This window comes from Stomoxys calcitrans, chromosome 2, assembly GCF_963082655.1.
Source record: "Stomoxys calcitrans chromosome 2, idStoCalc2.1, whole genome shotgun sequence".
NCBI lineage: Eukaryota > Metazoa > Arthropoda > Insecta > Diptera > Muscidae > Stomoxys > Stomoxys calcitrans.
In genome coordinates, this window is record NC_081553.1 from 56,598,448 (window position 1) to 56,620,320 (window position 21,873).

A 21,873-nucleotide genomic window follows, 5' to 3' on the forward strand; every position below is an offset into this window, starting at 1 on the left:
ACAAAAAGCACTTCGTGCTAAATTTGGTAAAGATCGGACCAAAATTGTGGCTTCTACAGCCCTTAAAGGCCAAATCGGATGAAAGATATATATGGGACTGATAAAGCGAAATCTGATCCGATTCTGATGAAATATTTGGGACATCACAAAAAGGGCTTCGTGTTAAATTTGGTAAAGATCGCACCAAAATTGTGGCTCCTCCTAAAAGGGCATATCGGATGAGAGATATATATGGGAGCTATATCTAAATCTGAACCGATTTTTTTCAAAATCAATAGCGTTTGTCCTTGGACCAAAATAGAGACTTGTGCAAAATTTTGTGAAAATCTGACAACAAATGCGACCTGTACCTTGATTGCAAGAGTACATGGACAGACAGACAGACGGACATAGCTATTTCAAATCAGGAAGTGATTCTAAGGCGATCCGTATACTTATCGATGGGTCTAGCTTTTCTCCTACTTAGCGTTGCAAACAAATGCACAAATCTATAATACCCTGTACCACAGTGCTGGTATCTGGTATAAAAATCAAATGGTGTTTGTTTGTGTGTAGACTCAAAGATTTTCTTTAATTTTCACAGATGGTGCATAATCATCCGGTGGTGAAAAAAGTACTATATTTTTGATATCTGAAGGGGGGGACGGACCCTCCCCCTTACCCTAATTTTCAGAAACGCCAGATCTCTGAGATGGGTGGTGCGGTTTAAGCGAAATGTTATATGCTCTCTTTGTAACCTAAAAACAACAATTTGATATTAAAAGTTTCAGAGCGGGTACCTGGGAGGCCGCCCCGCCCCCAAAACCTACAAAATATATATATAGACCAATCATGATAATATGGGACTCAAATGAAAGGTATTTAAGATAAGAAAACGTATCTGATATTCAATTGTCGGACCAAGTGTTTTGGGGACCACCCCAACCCCCAAAGCACCCCTTAATCGGACATATTTACCCACCATGGCAATATGGGACTCAAATGAAAGGTATTTATGGGTAGAATACGAATTGGATATCCAAATGTGGGACCTACCCCTTCCCCCCAAACAGAACTTATTTACTAACCATGGCAATAAGGGGCTCAAATCAAAGGTATTTGAGTGTAGAATAGGAATCTGATATCCAAGTGTGGAACCAAGTGTTTGGGGCGCCCCCCCTCCTCAAAAACATCCCCCAAAGAGGACAAATTTATGACCATAGCAATATGGGGCTCAAATAAAAGGCCTCTGGGAGTAAAGCACGAATCTGATATCGATATTGGGGAAAAAGTATCTAGGGGGACACCACAACCCTTTAATACCACCCAAATAGGAATTATTTGCTGACCATTGCAATATGGGGCTCAAATAAGAGGTATTTGAGAGTATAACACGAATCTGATATGTATTTTGAAGGGCAAGTTACTGAGTTGCCGCCCATTCCCCAAAACACCCCCCAAACCAGTCATGTTTGCCGACTATGGAAATATGGGGTTCAAATAAAAGCTATTTGGGAATAGACCATGAATCTGATATTCGGGACCAACAACCCTCAAATAGAACGCATTTGCTCACCAAGACAATTTGGGTCTTCAAGACAATGGAGCTCGATATTCGTAGATTTTAGGGCCTATTCCCCAAATCGGACATATTTGCTAACTTATGCAATGAGGGGTTTAAATGAAAGTTATTTGAGATAAGAAAACGAATCTGATAGCCAATTATATATGGATAAATGACTATAGAGCACGAAGGTGATATATTTTCAGGGCTTAGTGTTTTGGGGGACCACCCCACGCCGCAAAACCCCCCTAAAATGGACATATTTACCGACCATGTCAATATGGAGCTTAAATGAATGGTATTGGGGAGTAGAGCAGGAAATTGAAAAGCACTTTCGCGACCAATTTTCTGGGGGTCTATCCAAAATACCCCACAAACAGCAATTATTTACTGACCATCGCAATATGATGCTTAAATTACGATACTTTGGTGTAGAATACGTATCATATATCCAAATGTGAGACCATGTATTTGGGGCACCGCCTCTTCCCCGATAAACACCCAAAGGGTAAAAATTTACCAACACTGCCAATATTTAGCTCAAATGAAAGGTATTTGAGATTAGAAAATGAATCTGATAACCAATTTTGGGGCCAAGTATTTGAGGGATGCTTCATCCTATAAATTATCCTTAAACAAATGGCAAATGATGTGCCTCTCCCATGACGAAAAAAGACGAACACCTACACTGCATGGCACGGCATGGTATAGCTCTGTCTAGGCTGTACCGGATGCACTCCATGTAGCGGTCACTAGCGCCAGGCGCAGGCGAGATGGGTCTACATTGCACGGAATGGTGAATCACTAAGACCAATCCCCCATTCCTCCATTCCTTGAGCGATCCTTACGGAGCGCACATTGTATACGTGACAGGCTGCAGGTGTTGGTCAGTTTTGTCTCCTGGATCGTTGCGGCCAATATGCTCTTCTGACTCATAAAATCCACAATCTCACCGATCTTGCCACGGAGACCTTTGCAGTGCAAAAATGATGCACTTCCCGGCACTGGCCTGGCAATATTGGGGATGCTGCTGTTGCGAATATTGCCGTACGGAAGAGGTCGGTGGGATCACATAGTCCGATGACGAGAACGGCAGAAGGCGACTACGACGACACTTGTGACCCGCTGCTGGCTTTGTTCGCACAACACCTTGCAACATATCCAGTATGACTATACTCCCGTAGTGAAGTGAGGCCAGACCAAGATCGGAAATGATGATAGAGGTCAACGACCGATGATGGAGGCGGTACTGGCAAACCGAACAGAACCAGGGTCCGGGGTTCTTTTCAATCCCATCATGGAGGCACATCCCCCGTAGAAGGCACTCCGGGAGATGACACTCTGGGAGAAGGCACACCGGGAGAAGGCACTCCGGGATGTGCCTCTCCCATGACGAAAAAAGACGAACACGTACACTGCATGGCACGGCATGGTATAGCTCTGTCTAGGCAGTACCGGATGCACTCCATGTTGCGGTCACTAGCGCCAGGCGCAGGCGAGATGGGTCTACATTGCACGGAATGGTGTATCACGAAGACCAATCCCCCATTCCTCCATTCCTTGAGCGATCCATACGTAGCGCACATTGTATACGTGACAAGCTGCAGGTGTTGGTCAGTTTTGTCTCCTGGATCGCTGCGGCCAATATGCACTTCCGACTCATAAAATCCACAATCTCATCGATCTTGCCACTCAGACCTTTGCAGTTTAGTTGCAAAAATGATACAATTCCCGGCACTGTCAATATTGGGGCTGGGATGCTGCTGTTGCGTATATTGCCGCACGGGAGAGGTCGGGAAGGGGGTCACATAGTCCGATGACGAGAACGGCAGAAGGCGACTACGACGACACTTGTGACCCGCTGCTGGCTTTGTTCGCACAACACCTTGCAACATATCCAGTATGACTATACTCCCGTAGTGAAGTGAGGCCAGAGCAAGATCGGAAATGATGATAGAGGTCAACGACCGATGATGGAGGCGGTACTGGCAAACCGAACAGAACCAGGGTCCGGGGTTCTTTTCAATCCTGGCACGGAGGCACATCCCCCGGAGAAGGCATCCCGGGATGTGTCTCCGGATCCCGGAGAAGGCACTCCATGTGCGTCTCCCATGACAAAAAAGACGAACACGTACACTGCACGGCACGGCATGGTATAGCTCTGTCTAGGCAGTACCGGATGCACTCCATGTAGTGGTCACTAGCGCCATGCGCTGTTTTCAATCCCGGCACGGAGGCACGTCCCCCGGAGAAGACATTCCGGGAAAAGGCACCCCGGGAGAGGGCACTCCGGGAGAAGGCACTCTGGGAGAAGGCACTACGGGAGAAGGTACTCCGGGAAAAGGCACTACGGGAGAAGGCACTCCGGGAGAAGGCACTCTGGGAGAAGGCACTCCGGGAGAAGGCGCTCCGGGAAAAGGCACTCTGGGAGAAGGAACTCCGGGAGAAGGCGCTCCGGGAAAAGGCACTACGAGAGAAGGCACTCCGGGAGAAGGCGCTCCGGGAAAAGGCGCTCCGGGAAAAGGCACGACGAGAGAAGCCACTCCGGGAGAAGGCACTCCGGGATGTGCCTCTCCCATGACGAAAAAAGACGAACACGTACACTGAGGCGGCAGCCCTTGCCGATGAAGTCAAGACGGGTCAATCCGGTGCGTATAACCTGCTGCCATAGGATTGAATGGTAATGGTAATTGTAACTCCTTGGAAATCGCCCCACAAATGAAGATTTGGCAGACCTAACTTTTTTTTCGAAATGCCAAGGTGACCAGCTTTAGGGCCATGCCAAAAGGTGCCTGAGTCGCCTAGGGCCTTGAGAAGGCACTCCGGGAGAAGGCACTCTGGGAGATGGCACTCCGGGAGAAGACACTCTGGGAGATGGCACTCCGGGAGAAGGCACTCCGGGAGAAGGCACTCTGGGAGAAGGCACTCCCGGAGAAGGCACTGTGAGAGAAGGCACTCTAGGAGAAGGCACTCCTGGAGAAGGCACTCCGGGAGAAGGCACTCCGGGAAAAGGCACTCCGGGAAAAAGCACTACGGGAGAAGACACTCCGGGAGAAGGCACTCTGGGAGAAGGCACTCCGGGAGAAGGCGCTTCGGGAAAAGGCACTACGAGAGAAGGCACTCCGGGAGAAGGCACTCTGGGAGAAGGCACTCCGGGAGAAGGCGCTCCGGGAAAAGGCACTACGAGAGAAGCCACTCCGGGAGAAGGCACTCTGGGAGAAGGCACTCCGGGAGAAGGCACTCTGGGAGAAGGCACTCCGGGAGAAGGCACTCCGGGAAAAGGCACTCTGGGAGAAGGAACTCCGGGATGTGCCTCTCCCATGACGAAAAAAGACGAACATGTACACTGAGGCGGCAGCCCTTGCCAATGAAGTCAAGTCGGGTCAATCCGGTGCGTAAAACCTGCTGCCATGGGATTGAATGGTAATGGTAATTGCAACTCCTTTCAAATCGCCCCACAAATGAAGATTTGGCAGACCTAACATTTTTTCGAAATGCCAAGGTGACCAGCTTTAGGGCCATGCCAAAAGGTGCCTGAGCCACCTAGGGCCTTGACATTTTGCACTTGAATTAGACAACTTCTCAGCTCTAACCATTCAATTTCAAGGAGTTTTCTTTACCCATTCTCAATTGGCAAATTTTTACCAGTTTTTTTTCGATTCTATCCCACAGTGTTTTGGTTTTTTTGAGAAAATTTTAACAGTTCCTTTTGACCTTCGGCTGGCCAAGAGCTGTTTTCTGAAATTCCATAAAAATAATTATTTTTAATTGATTTCTCTTCTCATAGTTTCACTGAAGCATTTAAATTCTACATAACCAAACACTCTCACCGTTTGCCACTTTCCTAAGTAACAAATCAATCGGCTGGTGGTATGGCATTTGAATATTTGCTGAATTTTTTTTCCCCCATCTTAACCCTGAAAATCCTACACCATTAAAAATTAAGACTACACCTTAATTTGTAACCAAATAAATATTTCCTACACCAAAAAGGACCAACAAAAAAATGTGTTGTGGGAAAGTGGTTGAGTGAGCTTTGCATCTTAAATTAAAAATAACTCTCATTATGCGAATGTAAATCTCATTTATACGCCCGGACGTCTTAATTCCTCTTCTGCTTCCCGCAGCCTGTTAAAGGCTGCGAGAAGTGAAACCAAAGAGGCAGCCAATGGAAAAAAATGATTTTCACACTTTGGGTGTAATTGCAAAGAAAAGAAATGTGAATGAAGCATTGAGTGAAAGGCAGAAGGAGTGCGGGAGTACAAAAGAAAAAAAGGAAGAAGAGAAGAGAAGAAGGAAAAGGTAGCGTACATACAATAAGGAGCAAACAAGGAGCAGCAAATCTTATGTTGTGGAATTGAAATCACAACATGAAAACCAATTAAAAGTAATCTACAAGGAAGAAGGACCCTTGTCGTTGGCTGCCCTTGCCAATGCCATTGCTGGCAGCTACTACTGTGGCGTGCGCTAGTGCCATTGATGGTGTGTAGTTGTCAGTGTGGTAGTGTTGTTTTTTGTTCTGGCAATTTCCATGACTCTTAAGCCTGCTAGGATGTTTGAGCCTCTACCATCTTGGCACCAAGTAAACAGCCTTTACTGGGCTCCAGTTGCTTTTTTTCATTCTTTTTCATCTACCTGGACTTTTCTGTATAGCCTGACAATGCTTCCAAGGATCGTCTATAGTGAGGCAAGGAAGTTGGCAAAATTGGAATAAATGAATACTTGAGTATTATACGACTATGTGTGTATGTGAGTGTGTGTGTGCTTGTGTTGAAGAAGGCCGGCCGTTCTTCTCATGGACAATTGGATGGATGGATGGCTGTTTGAATGGCTGGTTGGATAGATGTTGGGTTATTGTTATTTTTTAATTTTCACCAACAAAATTATACAAAAAATTTTTATTCATTTTATTACAACTGCAACAGCGCGCTTTCTTTGCTCAAGACCAAGACCAGATATCCGAAAAAAAGGATTGCCAGGGAAATGTAAAAATAGGGAGAAAAAGGGAACTTAATTGGAAGAAAACAAGCAAAATTTCAGCTAAATCGAATAAGAGTTGCCCCCTCTGGGAACTCAAAAAGTAAAATTAGCAGATCGGGTTCTATGGAAGATATATCAGGCTATGGGTCGATCCAGACAGAAATGCTAAAGAAGAAAATGAAATCCCCGCCTTAAAGTACTCTGGGAAAACCAAGACAGCCCTCCCGTAATGGAGACTCCAGACAGTGTATTGCGGAGGTAGACAAAGTCGGAACAGGAACGAAGGAGGCGCGTAGGGCCCCTGAGAGTCTTCATGGAGGACTGTGACTTTAAAAACGTCGCCACAGCTATCACGCAAGGGAAAGTTGGTTGCTGGAAAAGATAAACAGCCGCCCTCTTAGCCCAGAGTGTCAAGGAAGCACAACAGAGATTAGCTGACTTATGCTTCATGGAGAACTGTGACTTCCAAAAGAATGCCACAGCCATCACGGAATGGGCAGATTGTCGCTGAGACTTCTACGGAAGTTGGAAAGAGAATCAGATCTCCCGAAGAACATAACTCTGCTAAAATGCTGAAGAAGAAACAGAGATTCCCGCTTTCTAATACTCTGGGCAAAGCAAGCCAGCCCTCCCGCCATGGAGGCTCCAGACAATGTCCTGCGGAGGTAGACCTAGTCGGAACAGGAACGAAACAGGACGAGCGCATGGCCCCTGAGATTCTTCATGGAGGACGGTGACTTTAAAAACGTCGCCACAGCCATCACGGAAGGGAAAGATGGTAGCTGGAAAAGATACAGCTCGGAGTGTCAAGGAAGCACAACAGAGATTAGCTGACTTATGCTTATGTTATCGATATCGGCTGTGCATCCGGTAGGATTCCACCAGATCATCGGTCACAGGTAAGGCATTTGGTAAACGAACGGGTTATCGAACATGTATTGAACTTTGAAGGGAGTCCACCCATACCAATTATGAGCTGCGAGTTTAAAGGAGACATCCTAAAGCTGCGCTTTGCGTCGGCGGAATGTATTGATACCGTCAAGAAGCTAGTCGGAACTATCCACACTCCCTGGGACACAAAGCTTGACCTGGTGAAAAAGATGGACATCCCCCAGCTCACAAAGGCAAAAGTCTTCATTAAGGGATGGGACAGCAAATTTGCAACGGAACGCATGTTGGGAGGCAAGCAAAATCAAGGTTTAGTGTCAGAGAAATGGAAAGTCTTCCACAGGGAGGAGAACGAGTAGAACTCCAAAGATGGTCCACCCACACAAATGCTGAGCTGCGAGCATAGAGGGGACATCTTAAAGCTGACCTTTGAGTCAGCGGAATGTATTGATACCGTCAAAAAGCTCATTGGAATTGTCCACACTTCCTGGGACGCAGAGTTCGACCTTGGGCTAAAAATGAACATCCCACAGCTTACAAAGGCAAGCCTTAGACAAAAAAAAAATGCAAATTTTGCCCATGCACATTCCACTAAGGAACAGGGACAAACTTCTCACATATCAATGAGTGCAGTCCGATTCAAGTTTTTTAAGCTCAATGATAAGGGGCCTCCTTTTATAGCCGAGTCCGAACGGCGTGCCACAGTGCGACACCTCTTTGGAGAGAAGTTTCACATGGCATAGTACCTCACAAATGTTGCCAGCATTAGGAGGGGAAAACCATCGCTGAAAATTTTTTCAGATGGTCTCGCCAGGATTCGAACCCAGGCGTTCAGCGTCATAGGCGGACATGCTAACCTCTGCGCTACGGTGGCCTCCAAGTTTCCTTAGACAAGTTTCTCTCAAAAACCCATGTCCAAACTGTCCAAACTTCAGTAGACGACATGGGAGTGAGAGCAGAGACAACGGAGGACATGTTGAGGGTTTTGATGAAAACCCATTTGCCACAGGATACGAAGGGACTCGCGGAGACACAGGAATCTGTGAATAATGACGTTGTTCGAAGGTTTATAATAACGGAATTTATGGTGAAGGAATCCTTGACGAGCTTCCAACCATTTAAGTAACCCGGACCTGAATGTATTGTGGACACCATGATAAAGAGTAGGACACCCAGCGAACTGCTCAAGGGAAGGTCGGTAGAGACTGCCCTGCTCGAGGTTGTGCATAAAATAGAAGGATCCTTCGATGTCAAAACGTACACCCGGCATGCATTGACATGGAGGGGGCTTTTAACAATTTGCGGACCGACCCACTGATCTAATCCTTAGACCAGTACCGGGTGGACCCGGTCCTTAGAGACTTGCTAAACTAGATGCTAAGGAACAGGTGGATAAATTGTGTGTCCCATGGCCTAAATATAAGGGAGAAAGTGGCACAGGACACGTCACAGGGGGGCATTTTATCGCCACTCCTATGGGTGACCACCATAAATGACCTATTACGGATGCTGACTGAGGAGGGATTTGAACCCGTCTGCTATGCACACGATGTTATAATACTTCTAAGGGCTAAGGATCCTAGCGAAAGGGTCTTGCATATGGCATATGACTGTGCTAGACCCAGAGGTCTCAATGTTAACCCAGAGAAGACTGAAATATGCCTGTTCACAAGGAAGACGAAGGTGGGCCGATTTAACGCACCACGTTCACTCAATAAGACGATTTCGATATCTGACAAGGTCAAATACTTATCTTGGATAGGAAACTAAATTGAAGGTGTCACATTCAGGAGCGCACTGAGAAGGCTCACAGATGTTGGGCACTATGTAGACGGGCCGTAGGCTCCAAATGGGGCCTGAATCCTAAGATAGTTCACAGGCTCTACAAGAGCGTGATTAGACCAATACTTACTTACGCCTCAGTAGTTTGGTGGACTGCTATGGAGAAAAAGTGCAACATATGGACCATACAACAGGTTTGTGTCAGCCAGTAAGGTTGGGTTAGAAGACTAAATCTCTCCTAGCAACTTCCACGCCTATTGCACAAAAAAGTCCCACCATTTGGTCCATGTGCACTGCTGAACTCAAGTATTGGGTTGCCCAAAAAGTAATTGCGGATTTTTCATATAGTCGGCGTTGACAAATTTTTTCAGCGGCTTGTGACACTGTACTTACATTCTTTCTTCTGTCAGTTATCAGCTGTTACTTTTAGCTTGCTTTAGAAAAAAAGTGTAAAAAAAGTTTATTTGATTAAATTTCATTCTAAGTTTTATTAAAAACGAATTTACTTTCTTTTAAAAAATCCGCAATTACTTTTTGGGCAACCCAATAATTTTGATTTTAGATTTTCGGTATTTTTACTCCTAATGCCTCATATATGCCTTTTTTATGACACCACTATCACTTGCTACCTTGGCAACCCTGTTTTTCTTTTCGCTAACAAATTGGTTTTTGCGTTAAGCTTATCAGCCAAAGTTTGTGTATGGCACGTTATTTTTTGCGAACATTTTCTTTTTTTTCTGGTAGCCTACCTTAGGTTACGTTTGGTTTTCTGTTGAATGCCACTTGAAAAATAGCCTCTATTAATATTTATGTCGGCAGACAGACGGACAGACAGAGACAGCCGACAGGCAGACAGAGATCCACTCAAAGTACACACATCAAAATATTCATTTCCCATACAAACACCTACAATCATACACCACCTACACTCATACACCACCTACACTCATACACCAACTACACTCATACACCACCTACACTCATACACCACCTACACTCATACGCGTACGCTTACACCAGAGTTCGTGTCATACTTCCCTATAGGATATAACGAAATATTGGGTTGCCCAAAAACTAATTGCGTTCTTTCTTCTGTCAGTTATCAGCTGTGACTTTTAGCTCGCTTTAGAAAAAAGTGTAAAACAAGTCTATGTGATTAAAGTTCATTCTAAATTTCATTAAAAATGCATTTACTTTCTTTTAAAAAATCCGCAATTACTTTTTGGGCAACCCAATATTTAGCTTAGGTTTGATGTGCAGTGTAACAGTGTTATGGGCAACATGAACAAAAAAGTTAATCTCACACGATTTTAATTTAAAATTTAAGAACTAAGTTGTTCTTGTGTGGCTAGAAGCCAAATGGACACTGTTTTGAGAAAGAAAGAATTTAACGTGTTTTTCTGACCCTAAATAATTTTGAAGATGGCAACCCCTGAAAAAAGTCTTAAATAGACCTTTATTTTGTATCGGTCGCCCTACATGTCCATTAGACGGATTTTTAAGGAGTGAGTGCCCCTAGAGACTTGTCCTAATTTCGAATTATATATAAGTACTCTACCCCGAAAATTCGTTGAATTTGGTTACCATTTAATCCCGGCAGCTCTTTATATCCGTTTGGGGTATTTATTCTTTTTTCAAAGGGGCTTTGAGGGTGGGGGAGCCGCCGTAGATATCCCACCTTAAATAAGTATACCAAATTTCTGTTTTTGGGTTATTATAAACAAACTAAATTTCGCGTTAGTCGCCCCATCCATCTTCGAGATCTAGCGTTTTTGAAAAAAGGGTAAGGGGAGGGTCCGCCCTTAAAGTTTGGATGTTAAATCTACTTCATTTCCTAGGTTTTGGTTGTTGAATTGGAGTAGACAAAGCCTTTTCTCCGAAAGTGGATATCAGATTCATACTCTACTCCCAAAAGCCACATTTGAGCTAACTTTTTGCTATAGTCGGTATATATATGTGGTTCAGGGGAAGTTTATGAGTTGTCGCTAAAACACTTGGCCATAAAACAGAGATCAGATTTGAGCCCCTTTTTGCCATAATCCACAAATATGTCCAGTTTGAGGGATATGTAGAGTGAAGCAGCCACCTATGCACTAAGCCCTGAAAAAATGTCAGCATTATGTTCCACTCCTAAATTTCTTTTATTGGTGTCGCAATTGCAATTGGTTTAGGGTGAGTTTATGGGGTGAGACTACACCCAAATACTTGGTCTCAAAATTGGATATCAAATTCGTGTTCTTCTATCAAAAATCCATTGCCATTGTAAGAAAACATGGCCGGTTTGAAGGTAGTCAAAGGGGCGGTCCCTGAAATAATATCAGCATTGGGCTAGAGCAAGATTTTGTTTCGGCCCCGTGATGTCAAGTATTTTGAAGGTGGCGATCTCGTCTGTAGGTCTCGTTCAGATCCAAACCAATTATTTTTTTTTTTGTATTGGTTATCCACATTCAAAATCATATTTTAAAACTATCACTTGGGATAGTACATTTTAAAGATTCGCAGGTTCTCCTGTGTCTATCCCATTTTGAGGGTAAAAAGTTTACTCTACTGCCAAAGGCCTTTTATTGGTGTCCTATTCGGTCCAGATCGGCCGATCACATATTATTTTCAATTCCCTTTTTGTTTTGTTTAGAATGGAAGGAGAGGGAATTGCTCTCTGATACGCCCTGTCATTTGAGTACAATATTTTCGCGATCGTCCTACATGACAGTTTGTTGTTTGGGAGGTGAGGGTCGGTCCCACCGACGCTAAGACCCAAAAAAAAAAAACAATTTATTTGAGTCCTTTATTGCCGTGATCAACATGTCCTGCTGAATGGCAGAACATGACCTAGATATATAGACCTTTCGTTTAATTCCCATATTATCCCGATCGACGTCTACTTGGGACCTGCCCACCCACGTCTACCTGGGACCTGTCCGTCTACCTGAGACCTGACGTCTACCTGGGACCTGCCCACCCACCCTATATTGAATCTTATTAGGTGGGTGGGCTGGTCCCAAACTCTGTCCCAAATGTATGCATCAGATTCGTGGTCAACTCTCAAAGACCTTTCATGTTATACCCATTTTGTGACATTGGACCCTCATGCCCGTTTTTCGGGTTTTTGGTTAGACACTTTGGACCAACTTCTTAAAACAGATGTGTACCCAACCTTCAAACACCTTTCATTTTGATGCCCATATTGTCCCAATTGGTAAATATGTCCTGCTGGGGAGTTTTGAGGCCTGGAGGAGGCCCCTTAAACACCAAAGAATACCTTTTTATGTCAGATTTGTACTCTGCTCTTAAATACCTCTTATTTGATACTCATATTGCCCAAAGCTGTTAAAGTATCCTGTTGGGTGGTGGTGGTTTTGGGGGTGGGGAACCTCCCCTACACTAAGTGTGACATTTTTATGCCAAGTTCGTACTCTACTCTTAAATACCTTTCATTTGATACCCATGTTGTCCCAATCGGTAAACATGTCCGTTCGCGTGGTTTTTGGGATGGGGCGTCCCCCCAGGCTATTAGACCCCAAAATTGTATGCCTTAAGGTGGCATGCAAAATGTCATTTGAGTGGGTGCACACATCTTCGAGATCTGGCGTTTTTGAAAATTGTGGTATGGGGGAGGGTCCGCCCCCCCCCTTCGGATATCAAAAAATTTAGTACCATATCTTCACCGGAGGCTCAAACTCTGCCATCTCAGAAAATGTCATTTCAGCCGTTTTTGAGTCTTTACGGAACAGACAAACAAACAAACAAAGCGCAACAATTTCATTTTTATATAATAGAAGTATTCCAAATACCTTTTATTTGATGCCCATATTAACTCAATTGGTAAGAATGTCCTGTAGGATTGGGGGTGCTGTAGCCTCCTGATGCTTGGAGCTAAATTTTTATATCGGACCCACTTCGCTGTGCCTTCTTTTACAATATATAAAACAAAGTAAAATACCATGCTGCAAAAGCGGTATATGTATGTCGCTTCACTAACAGTTTAACAATATACTTGAATCTCATATAATGTTTATTGGTCTACGGAATCGATTGGAGGGTTTTGGATCACTTAAGTTTGGATGTTAGATGTACCCCATTCTTGCAAATGCAAATTTGACCATGAACATTCCACAAAGGTATTGGGGTAAACTGCTCACATATCACTGAGTGCTGTCCGATTCAAAATTTGATCTCAATGATAAGGGGGCTCTTTTTTATAGCCGAATCCGAACGGCGTGCCGCAGTGCGACACCTCTTTGGGGAGAAGTTTTTACATGGCAAAGTACCTCACAAATGTCGGCAGCATTAGAAGGAGATAACCACCGCTGAAAATTTTTTTCTAATGTTCTTGCCAAGATTCGAACCCAGACGTTCAGAGTCATAGGCGGACATGCTTACCTATGCGCTACGGTGGCCTGCGTACCCCATTCTTAAAATACTTTATTTGAAACCTATATTACCATAGGGATTTTTGAAATTGAACGGCTCCCCAAATATATCACCTCGTATTTGGATATAAAATTCATTCGGTACTCCCAAATACCTTTAATTGGAACTCCTAAAATATCAGCATCGTGCTCTATTCTCAAATACCAACTACTTAAATCCCATATTGCCATTGGTTTACGGGGAGTTTATGGAACGAGGCATCGCCCAAACACTTGGCCCCAAAATTGGATATCAAATTCGTTATCTATTCTCAAATACCTTTCATTTGAGCCCCTTATTGCCATAGTCGGCATATATGTCCGGTTTAGGTGCGGACCCTTAAAAGCTATCAACATCGTTATCAACTTTCACTGAGCTCTTACTTGTCTTGGTCTCAAAAGTGGATATCAATTTCGTGTTCTACTCCCAAATAGCTTTTATTTGAGCCCCATATTGCCATGGTCGTGAAAAATGTCCGATTTAGGGGTTTTTTGGGGGCTGGGGAGGTCCCCAAAACACTTGGTCCCACAATTGGATATCAGATACGTTTTTTACTCCTAAATACCTTTCATTTGAGTCCCATATTGTCGTGATTTGTCTTAGGTTTTTGGGGGGTGGGACGCCCCCCCCCCCCCGCCCCCCCCCCCCCTAGGTTCCCCATCCAAAATTTGGACAAAAAATTTTGTCCAAATTTCTAGATTACTATATAAGAGAGCAAACAAAATTTTGCTAAAATCGCAACGGAATCGTTTCTGAAAATTAGGCTAAGGGGGAGGGTACGACCCCCCCCCCCAAGTAATCAAAAAATGAAGTACCCTATTGAAGTACCCTGTGCTTAAATACATGAAATCTTTGTTTGAATCGATAGTACGGTCCATATAATTTAATGTTTGAAGATTATTTCATGCAAATGCTGACCGTGACTGCGCCTCCAATGGTCCATCCGCTTAGTCCAATTTTGTCATACTCTTTCCAATATTTCGGCCGGTATCTCACGAATAAATGCTTCAATGTTGTCTTACAAAGCGTCAAAGCTCTTGCATTTTGGTCCAAAAAAGTTGGATATCATTTCACGGTAGAGCCCAACATTCACAGTTACCTTACGATTTGGCTGAAATTTTGCATGACGTGTTTCGTTAAGAATTCCAACAACAGTGCTTAGTTTGGTTCAAATTGGTCCATAACCTGATATAGCTGCCATATAAACCGATCTGGGATCTTGACTACTTAAGACTATAGAGAGCGCCATTCTCGTCCAATTTGACTGAAATTTTGTGCGTAGTGTTTTGGTATCACTTTTAACAACTGCGCTAAGTATGGTTTTAATCGGTCCATTTTTGATATTGCTGCCCTATATATACCGGTTTTGGGTCTTGACTTCTTGAGCTTCTGGAGGGCGCAATTCCTATCCGATTTGGCTGAAATTTTGTATGAGGTGTTTTGTTATGATTTCCAACAACTGTGCTGAATATGATTGAAATCGGTCCATAACCTGATATAGCTGCTATATAAACCGATCTGGGGATCTTGACTTCTTGAGCCACTAGAGGGCGCAATTTTTATCCGATTTGGCTGAAATTTTGTATGAAGTGTTTTGTTATGACTTTCAACAACTGTGCTGAGAATGATTGAAATCGGGCCATAACCTGATATAGGTGCTATATAAACCGATCTGGGATCTTGACTTCATGAGCCACTAGAGGGCGCAATTCCTATCCGATTTGGCTGAAATTTTGCATGAAGTGTTCTGTTATGATTTCCAACAACTGTGCTGAATATGATTGAAATCGGTCCATAACCTGATATAGCTGCTATATAAACCGATCTGGGGATATTGACTTCTTGAGGCATTAGGGGGCGCAATTTTTACCCGATTTGACTGAAATTTAGCATTACGTGTTTTATTATGACTTCCAACAAATGTGTTAAATATGGTTCAAATCGGTCCATAACCTGATATAGCTGCCATCTAAACCGATCTGTAATTTTGAATTTTTAGCCTCGAGAGGGCGTAGTTATTATCCGATTTGGCTGAAAAATGGTCTGAATCGGTCTATAGCTTGATACAGCTCCCATATAAACTGATCTCCCTAAAGCGCGCAATTCTTTTTCGAATTGGCTGAAATTTTACACAATGGCTTCTACTATGGTCTCTGATATTCATTTCAATTATGGTCTGAATCGGACCATAACTTGGTATAGCTCCAATATCATAGAAATTCTTTTCTTTTTTCCTTTGTTTGCCTAAAAAGAGATAATTGGAAAAGAACTCGACAAATGCAATCCATGGTGGAGGGTATATAAGATTCGGCTTGGCCGAACTTAGCACGTTTTTACTTGTATTTATATCAGTTCGTATACTTAGCTCCCATACTGCCATGATGGGTTTGCATGCCCATTTAAAATGTAAGGTGTGTTTTTTGGGGGTGGACAACCCTCACACTCATTTTAGATCCGTACGCGACGTCCAAAAACCTTTCATTTGATACCCATATTGTCCCCACCGATCAACATTTCCGTTTGAAAGGTTCTTGGGAGGGGCGTTCCCCCAAGTTGTTTGAGCACATATTTTTATATCAGATTCACTTTTACGGGTTGCTTTAAAAATATAAACAAAATTTGGCTCGAATCGGATCATTTATCTACCACTGTGCCACACATCCTATGAAAAGACTCTGTACATGTATGTACCACCACCTCTCGTACGAGTACGTGTATAAAAATGAGTTGGTACATTACCTACATCCGGTAGATGTTGTTTTCTTTCGGTTTTTTCTACATTTCTTGTTGAAGTCATCAAGTTTTATTGGACCAGCTTAAAAAAAATGTGAAGCTTTCTATGTTTCTCGGAACATAAGAGCACCACAGTAATACTCTTAGGCACAATGTACCTGCATGGAATTGTTTTTGTTGCTTAGCGCCTAAGTTTATTTTGAATATTTTAGGGATTTTTCATGTAACCATTGGCTTTTGTGTGTGTTATGTGTGTGGGGTTTTTTTTTGTCTTATTTCTTTTTAGTATGGCTTATATCCTGTTTAATATTCTTTTTTTGTATTTTGTTGGCAAGTTTTTATTTTTTTTTTTTGGAATGAAAATAATTTGTGGAATTATTATTTACTTAAATTTTTTATTACACAAAAGTCATTCAAGTATTTATGCACTTCACAATGTAGTAGACAATTAAATTAAGAGAAAAGTTTCTGAATGTAAATTTTGAATTGCTGATGTTGTTATTAAATTTAAGCGCGCATTTCAATTTGCCACAAAACTAATTTTGATTATGAATATTTTGCGTTTTGTATTTCAGGTAAGTGGTGGTATTTGGTTTTATGCTTGGAGAAATACAATTTCATGAATTGCATGGTATGAAGTGCATTTATATGTAAGTATTTATAATTATCCAAAAATTACTTTTTGAAGGGAAAGATGTGCAGTACTCAAAGAATGGGAAATGACAAAAAACTATTTGCGAAAGAGAAGCAAAAGGATTTACGAAAGTTTGAAAGGGATGTAATAAAGGGCTGGGACCAGATTTCAAAAGTACCTGCAGTTAGATGGATCTTTTTTTATACCCACCATCATAGTATGGGTGATATATTGGGTTGCCCAAAAAGTAATTGGGGATTTTTTAAAAAAAATTAAATGCATTTTTAATAAAACTTAGAATGAACTTTAATCAAATATATAATTGCCATTTTGTTCGATAACCTTTTGCCATCTTCCTGGCAAATTTAGTATTCCACGCTCATAGAACTTCTGGCCTTTATCTGCAAAAAACTGAACCAAGTGCGATTTTATAGCCTCATCATTGCCGAAAGTTTTACCATTTAATGAGTTCTGCAAAGATCGAAATAAATGGTAGTCTGATGGTCCAAGGTCAGGGCTATATGGTGGATGCATCAAAAGTTCCCAGCCAAGCTCACTCAGTTTTTGGCGAGTGACCAAAGATGTGTGCGGTCTAGCGTTGTCCTGGTGGAATATGACACCTTTACGATTGACCAATTCTGGTCGCTTCTCCTTGATGGCTGTATTCAATTTGTCCAATTGTTGACAGTAAACATCCGAATTAATCGTTTGGTTCCTTGGAAGCAGCTCAAAATATACCACACCCTTCCAATCCCACCAAACAGACAGCATAACCTTCTTTTGGTGCATATCAGTCTTTGAAGTGGTTTGAGCTGGTTCACCATGCTTGGACCATGATCGTTTTCGACTAACGTTGTTGTAAACAATCCATTTTTCATCTCCTGTTACGATTCGTTTTAAAAACGGATCGAATTCATTGCGTTTAAGGTGCATATCACAAGCGTTGATTCGGTTTGTTAAATGAATTTCTCTCAATACATGTGGTACCCATATTAACATTGACGCCAAACAAACAAATGTAAACAAAATTTTGCGCACTTTTTTTCTAAAGCAAGCTAAAAGTAACAGCGGTCCGTCCTTCCGTCCGTCCTTCCGTCCGTCCTTCCGTCCGTCCTTCCGTCCGTCCTTCCGTCCGTCCTTCCGTCCTCCGTCCTTCCGTCCTCCGTCCTTCCGTCCTCCGTCCTCCGTCCTTCCGTCCTTCCGTCCTCCGTCCTTCCGTCCTCCGTCCTTCCGTCCTCCGTCCTTCCATCCTTACGTCCTCCGTCCTTACGTCCTTCCGTCCTTACGTCCTCCGTCCTTCCGTCCTTCCGTCCTCCGTCCTTCCGTCCTTCCGTCCTTCCGTCCTTCCGTCCTTCCGTCCTTCCGTCCTCCGTCCTTCCGTCCTCCGCCCTTCCGTCCTTCCGTCCTCCGTCCTTCCGTCCTCCGTCCTTCCGTCCTCCGTCCTTCCGTCCTCCGTCCTTCCGTCCTCCGTCCTTCCGTCCTTCCGTCCTCCGTCCTTCCGTCCTCCGTCCTTCCGTCCTCCGTCCTTCCGTCCTCCGTCCTTCCGTCCTCCGTCCTTCCGTCCTCCGTCCTTCCGTCCTCCGTCCTTCCGTCCTCCGTCCTTCCGTCCTCCGTCCTTCCGTCCTCCGTCCTTCCGTCCTCCGTCCTTCCGTCCTCCGTCCTTCCGTCCTCCGTCCTTCCGTCCTCCGTCCTCCGTCCTTCCGTCCTCCGTCCTCCGTCCTTCCGTCCTCCGTCCTTCCGTCCTCCGTCCTTCCGTCCTCCGTCCTTCCGTCCTCCGTCCTTCCGTCCTCCGTCCTTCCGTCCTCCGTCCTTCCGTCCTCCGTCCTTCCGTCCTCCGTCCTTCCGTCCTCCGTCCTTCCGTCCTCCGTCCTTCCGTCCTCCGTCCTTCCGTCCTCCGTCCTTCCGTCCTCCGTCCTTCCGTCCTTCCGTCCTCCGTCCTTCCGTCCTCCGTCCTTCCGTCCTCCGTCCTTCCGTCCTCCGTCCTTCCGTCCTCCGTCCTTCCGTCCTCCGTCCTCCGTCCTCCGTCCATCCGTCCTCCGTCCTTCCGTCCTCCGTCCTTCCGTCCTCCGTCCTTCCGTCCTCCGTCCTTCCGTCCTCCGTCCTTCCGTCCTCCGTCCTTCCGTCCTCCGTCCTTCCGTCCTCCGTCCTTCCGTCCTCCGTCCTTCCGTCCTCCGTCCTTCCGTCCTCCGTCCTTCCGTCCTCCGTCCTTCCGTCCTTCCGTCCTCCGTCCTTCCGTCCTCCGTCCTTCCGTCCTCCGTCCTTCCGTCCTCCGTCCTTCCGTCCTCCGTCCTTCCGTCCTCCGTCCTTCCGTCCTCCGTCCTTCCGTCCTCCGTCCTTCCGTCCTCCGTCCTTCCGTCCTCCGTCCTTCCGTCCTCCGTCCTTCCGTCCTCCGTCCTTCCGTCCTCCGTCCTTCCGTCCTCCGTCCTTCCGTCCTCCGTCCTTCCGTCCTCCGTCCTTCCGTCCTCCGTCCTTCCGTCCTCCGTCCTTCCGTCCTCCGTCCTTCCGTCCTCCGTCCTTCCGTCCTCCGTCCTTCCGTCCTCCGTCCTTCCGTCCTCCGTCCTTCCGTCCTCCGTCCTTCCGTCCTCCGTCCTTCCGTCCTCCGTCCTTCCGTCCTCCGTCCTTCCGTCCTCCGTCCTTCCGTCCTCCGTCCTTCCGTCCTCCGTCCTTCCGTCCTCCGTCCTTCCGTCCTCCGTCCTTCCGTCCTTCCGTCCTTCCGTCCTTCCGTCCTCCGTCCTTCCGTCCTCCGTCCTTCCGTCCTCCGTCCTTCCGTCCTCCGTCCTTCCGTCCTCCGTCCTTCCGTCCTCCGTCCTTCCGTCCTCCGTCCTTCCGTCCTCCGTCCTTCCGTCCTCCGTCCTTCCGTCCTCCGTCCTTCCGTCCTCCGTCCTTCCGTCCTCCGTCCTTCCGTCCTCCGTCCTTCCGTCCTCCGTCCTTCCGTCCTCCGTCCTTCCGTCCTCCGTCCTTCCGTCCTCCGTCCTTCCGTCCTCCGTCCTTCCGTCCTCCGTCCTTCCGTCCTCCGTCCTTCCGTCCTCCGTCCTTCCGTCCTCCGTCCTTCCGTCCTTCCGTCCTCCGTTCTTCCGTACGTCCTTTCGCAATTATTATCCGATTAGGCTAAAAGTTTGCATGCTAATTTTAGCAGAATTTGACAGAAATGTTTTGAGTAAAAGGCACATGTGCCCCTCAACATTGTTAATTTGTTTAAATTTTAAGTAGAATCAATGGGGGAAGGGTCCGTCCCCCTTCCGATATCGAAAAATTATATAGCCTATGTTTCCGTCCAGACCAACCTACACAATATGCGAAAATTTCGAGAAAATCGGTTCTGCCGTTTTCCGTCTATACCGAACAAATAAAGCGAGTCCCATATATTCGTGATTTGCTAATGTACCCATTTTGGGCGTTTTTGTGGGTGTGGGTGGGGTGAGCCCCTATTCCTTGTATGCCAGATTCGTTATCAACTCCCGCATACTTTTCATTTGATACCCATATTGTCCTTATCGGTCCACTTAAGATTTTTGGTGGTGTTTTTGGGGTAACGGTGGAGGGTCCGCCCCATTCAATAAATTAGAAAGCCTTTTCCTACTTCCTGACCATATTCGTAATCTACTCCCTACCACCTTTCATTTGAGTCCCATATTGTCATGATCGTCAAATAAACCTATTTTAAGGGGTTTTGGGGCTGGGGCGGCCCCCAGGTGCTTGGACCCAACTTTTATTATGAAATTCGTACTCTTCTCTTGAATACCTTTCATTTGAATCTCATATTGTCCCGATTGATCCACTTTTATTTTTGGGTAGTACTTTTGGGGTAAGGGGGAGGGTCCGCTCCCCTACAGTTATAAAAAAATTTAATTGACTGAAACTTTCCACAAATCTTTTCTCCATAGGCTTGCTAAATGCAAATATGGGTGATATCGGATTATATCTTGATATAGCCCCCATATAGATCGATCTCCCAAATAAGAGTCTTAGACTCATAGAAGCCGCATTTATAACCCGATGAAATTTGGCACAGCGGGTGGTATTAGGCTCTTCGATATTCATACCGAATATATTCTACATCGGATTATATTTTGATATGGCTGCCACATATACCGATTTCCCGATTAAAGGTGCCCGACCACCTAAGGTGCCCAGACCACCACCTAAGGTGCCCAGACCACCACCTATGGTGCCCAGACCACCACCTATGGTGCCCAGACCACCACCTAAGGTGCCCAGACCACCACCTAAGGTGCCCAGACCACCACCTAAGGTGCCCAGACCACCACCTAAGGTGCCCAGACCACCACCTAAGGTGCCCAGACCACCACCTAAGGTGCCCAGACCACCACCTAAGGTGCCCAGACCACCACCTAAGGTGCCCAGACCACCACCTAAGGTGCCCAGACCACCTAAGGTGCCCAGACCACCTAAGGTGCCCAGACCACCTAAGGTGCTCAGACCACCTAAGGTGCCCAGACCACCTAAGGTGCCCATCATCAAATTTTTCGACCCCATGCTCGGGATCTACAATCGGTTAAAAAGCCATCCTGAGTCACTCGGGGGGATTAATTCCTCATTGGAATCGCTTTCGCATTCCTTCGATGCGGACCCATATCCGGTGTCTATCCATATTATCTTTATTGTGTGCGCTTCCAGACGTCCGCATTCATACTCTACGCCGCATTCAGGTGTAACTTCATGTTGCTCAGTACTTTTCGGCGCATCTCATCATCGCATCTCATTACAGCCGCCAGTTCCTGTCGTTCTCCGTCGCCCTTTGGGCTATTGCCCCAGGTGAAACCTTGCCAATCGCTGTTTCAAGTTCGCTGCGTTTCTCTCACTCTTCCCCATTAGCGTCACTACTCCATTTGTTATGAGGAACAAATTTTATCGATAAGAAGAGCTAAATGCCTTGCTTGAT

General features: G+C 45.2%; 2 protein-coding genes across 2 annotated transcripts in view; both read right to left on the reverse strand.

The window, feature by feature from the left end:
- Positions 1-21,873, reverse strand: part of LOC106096216 (uncharacterized) — a 205,290-nt gene that overhangs the window by 126,249 nt on the left and 57,168 nt on the right. The window lies entirely within an intron of this gene.
- On the reverse strand, positions 5,629-21,467 carry LOC131994668 (uncharacterized). The gene is made up of 2 exons (XM_059361457.1): positions 21,092-21,467; positions 5,629-5,681 (listed from the first exon to the last, which is right to left on the reverse strand). The coding sequence occupies exons 1-2, from the start codon at positions 21,465-21,467 to the stop codon at positions 5,629-5,631; spliced, it is 429 nt and encodes a 142-aa protein (XP_059217440.1).

Excerpts from the sequence above, each read along its gene's own strand:
- LOC131994668 (XM_059361457.1), bottom strand. The coding sequence starts at position 21,467 with ATGGGGTCGAAAAATTTGATGATGGGCACCTTAGGTGGTCTGGGCACC. Across the intron at positions 5,682-21,091 it reads TGGTGGTCTGGGCACCTTAG|CCTTTAACAGGCTGCGGGAA; the intron begins GTGGTCGGGCAC and ends CACTTCTCGCAG.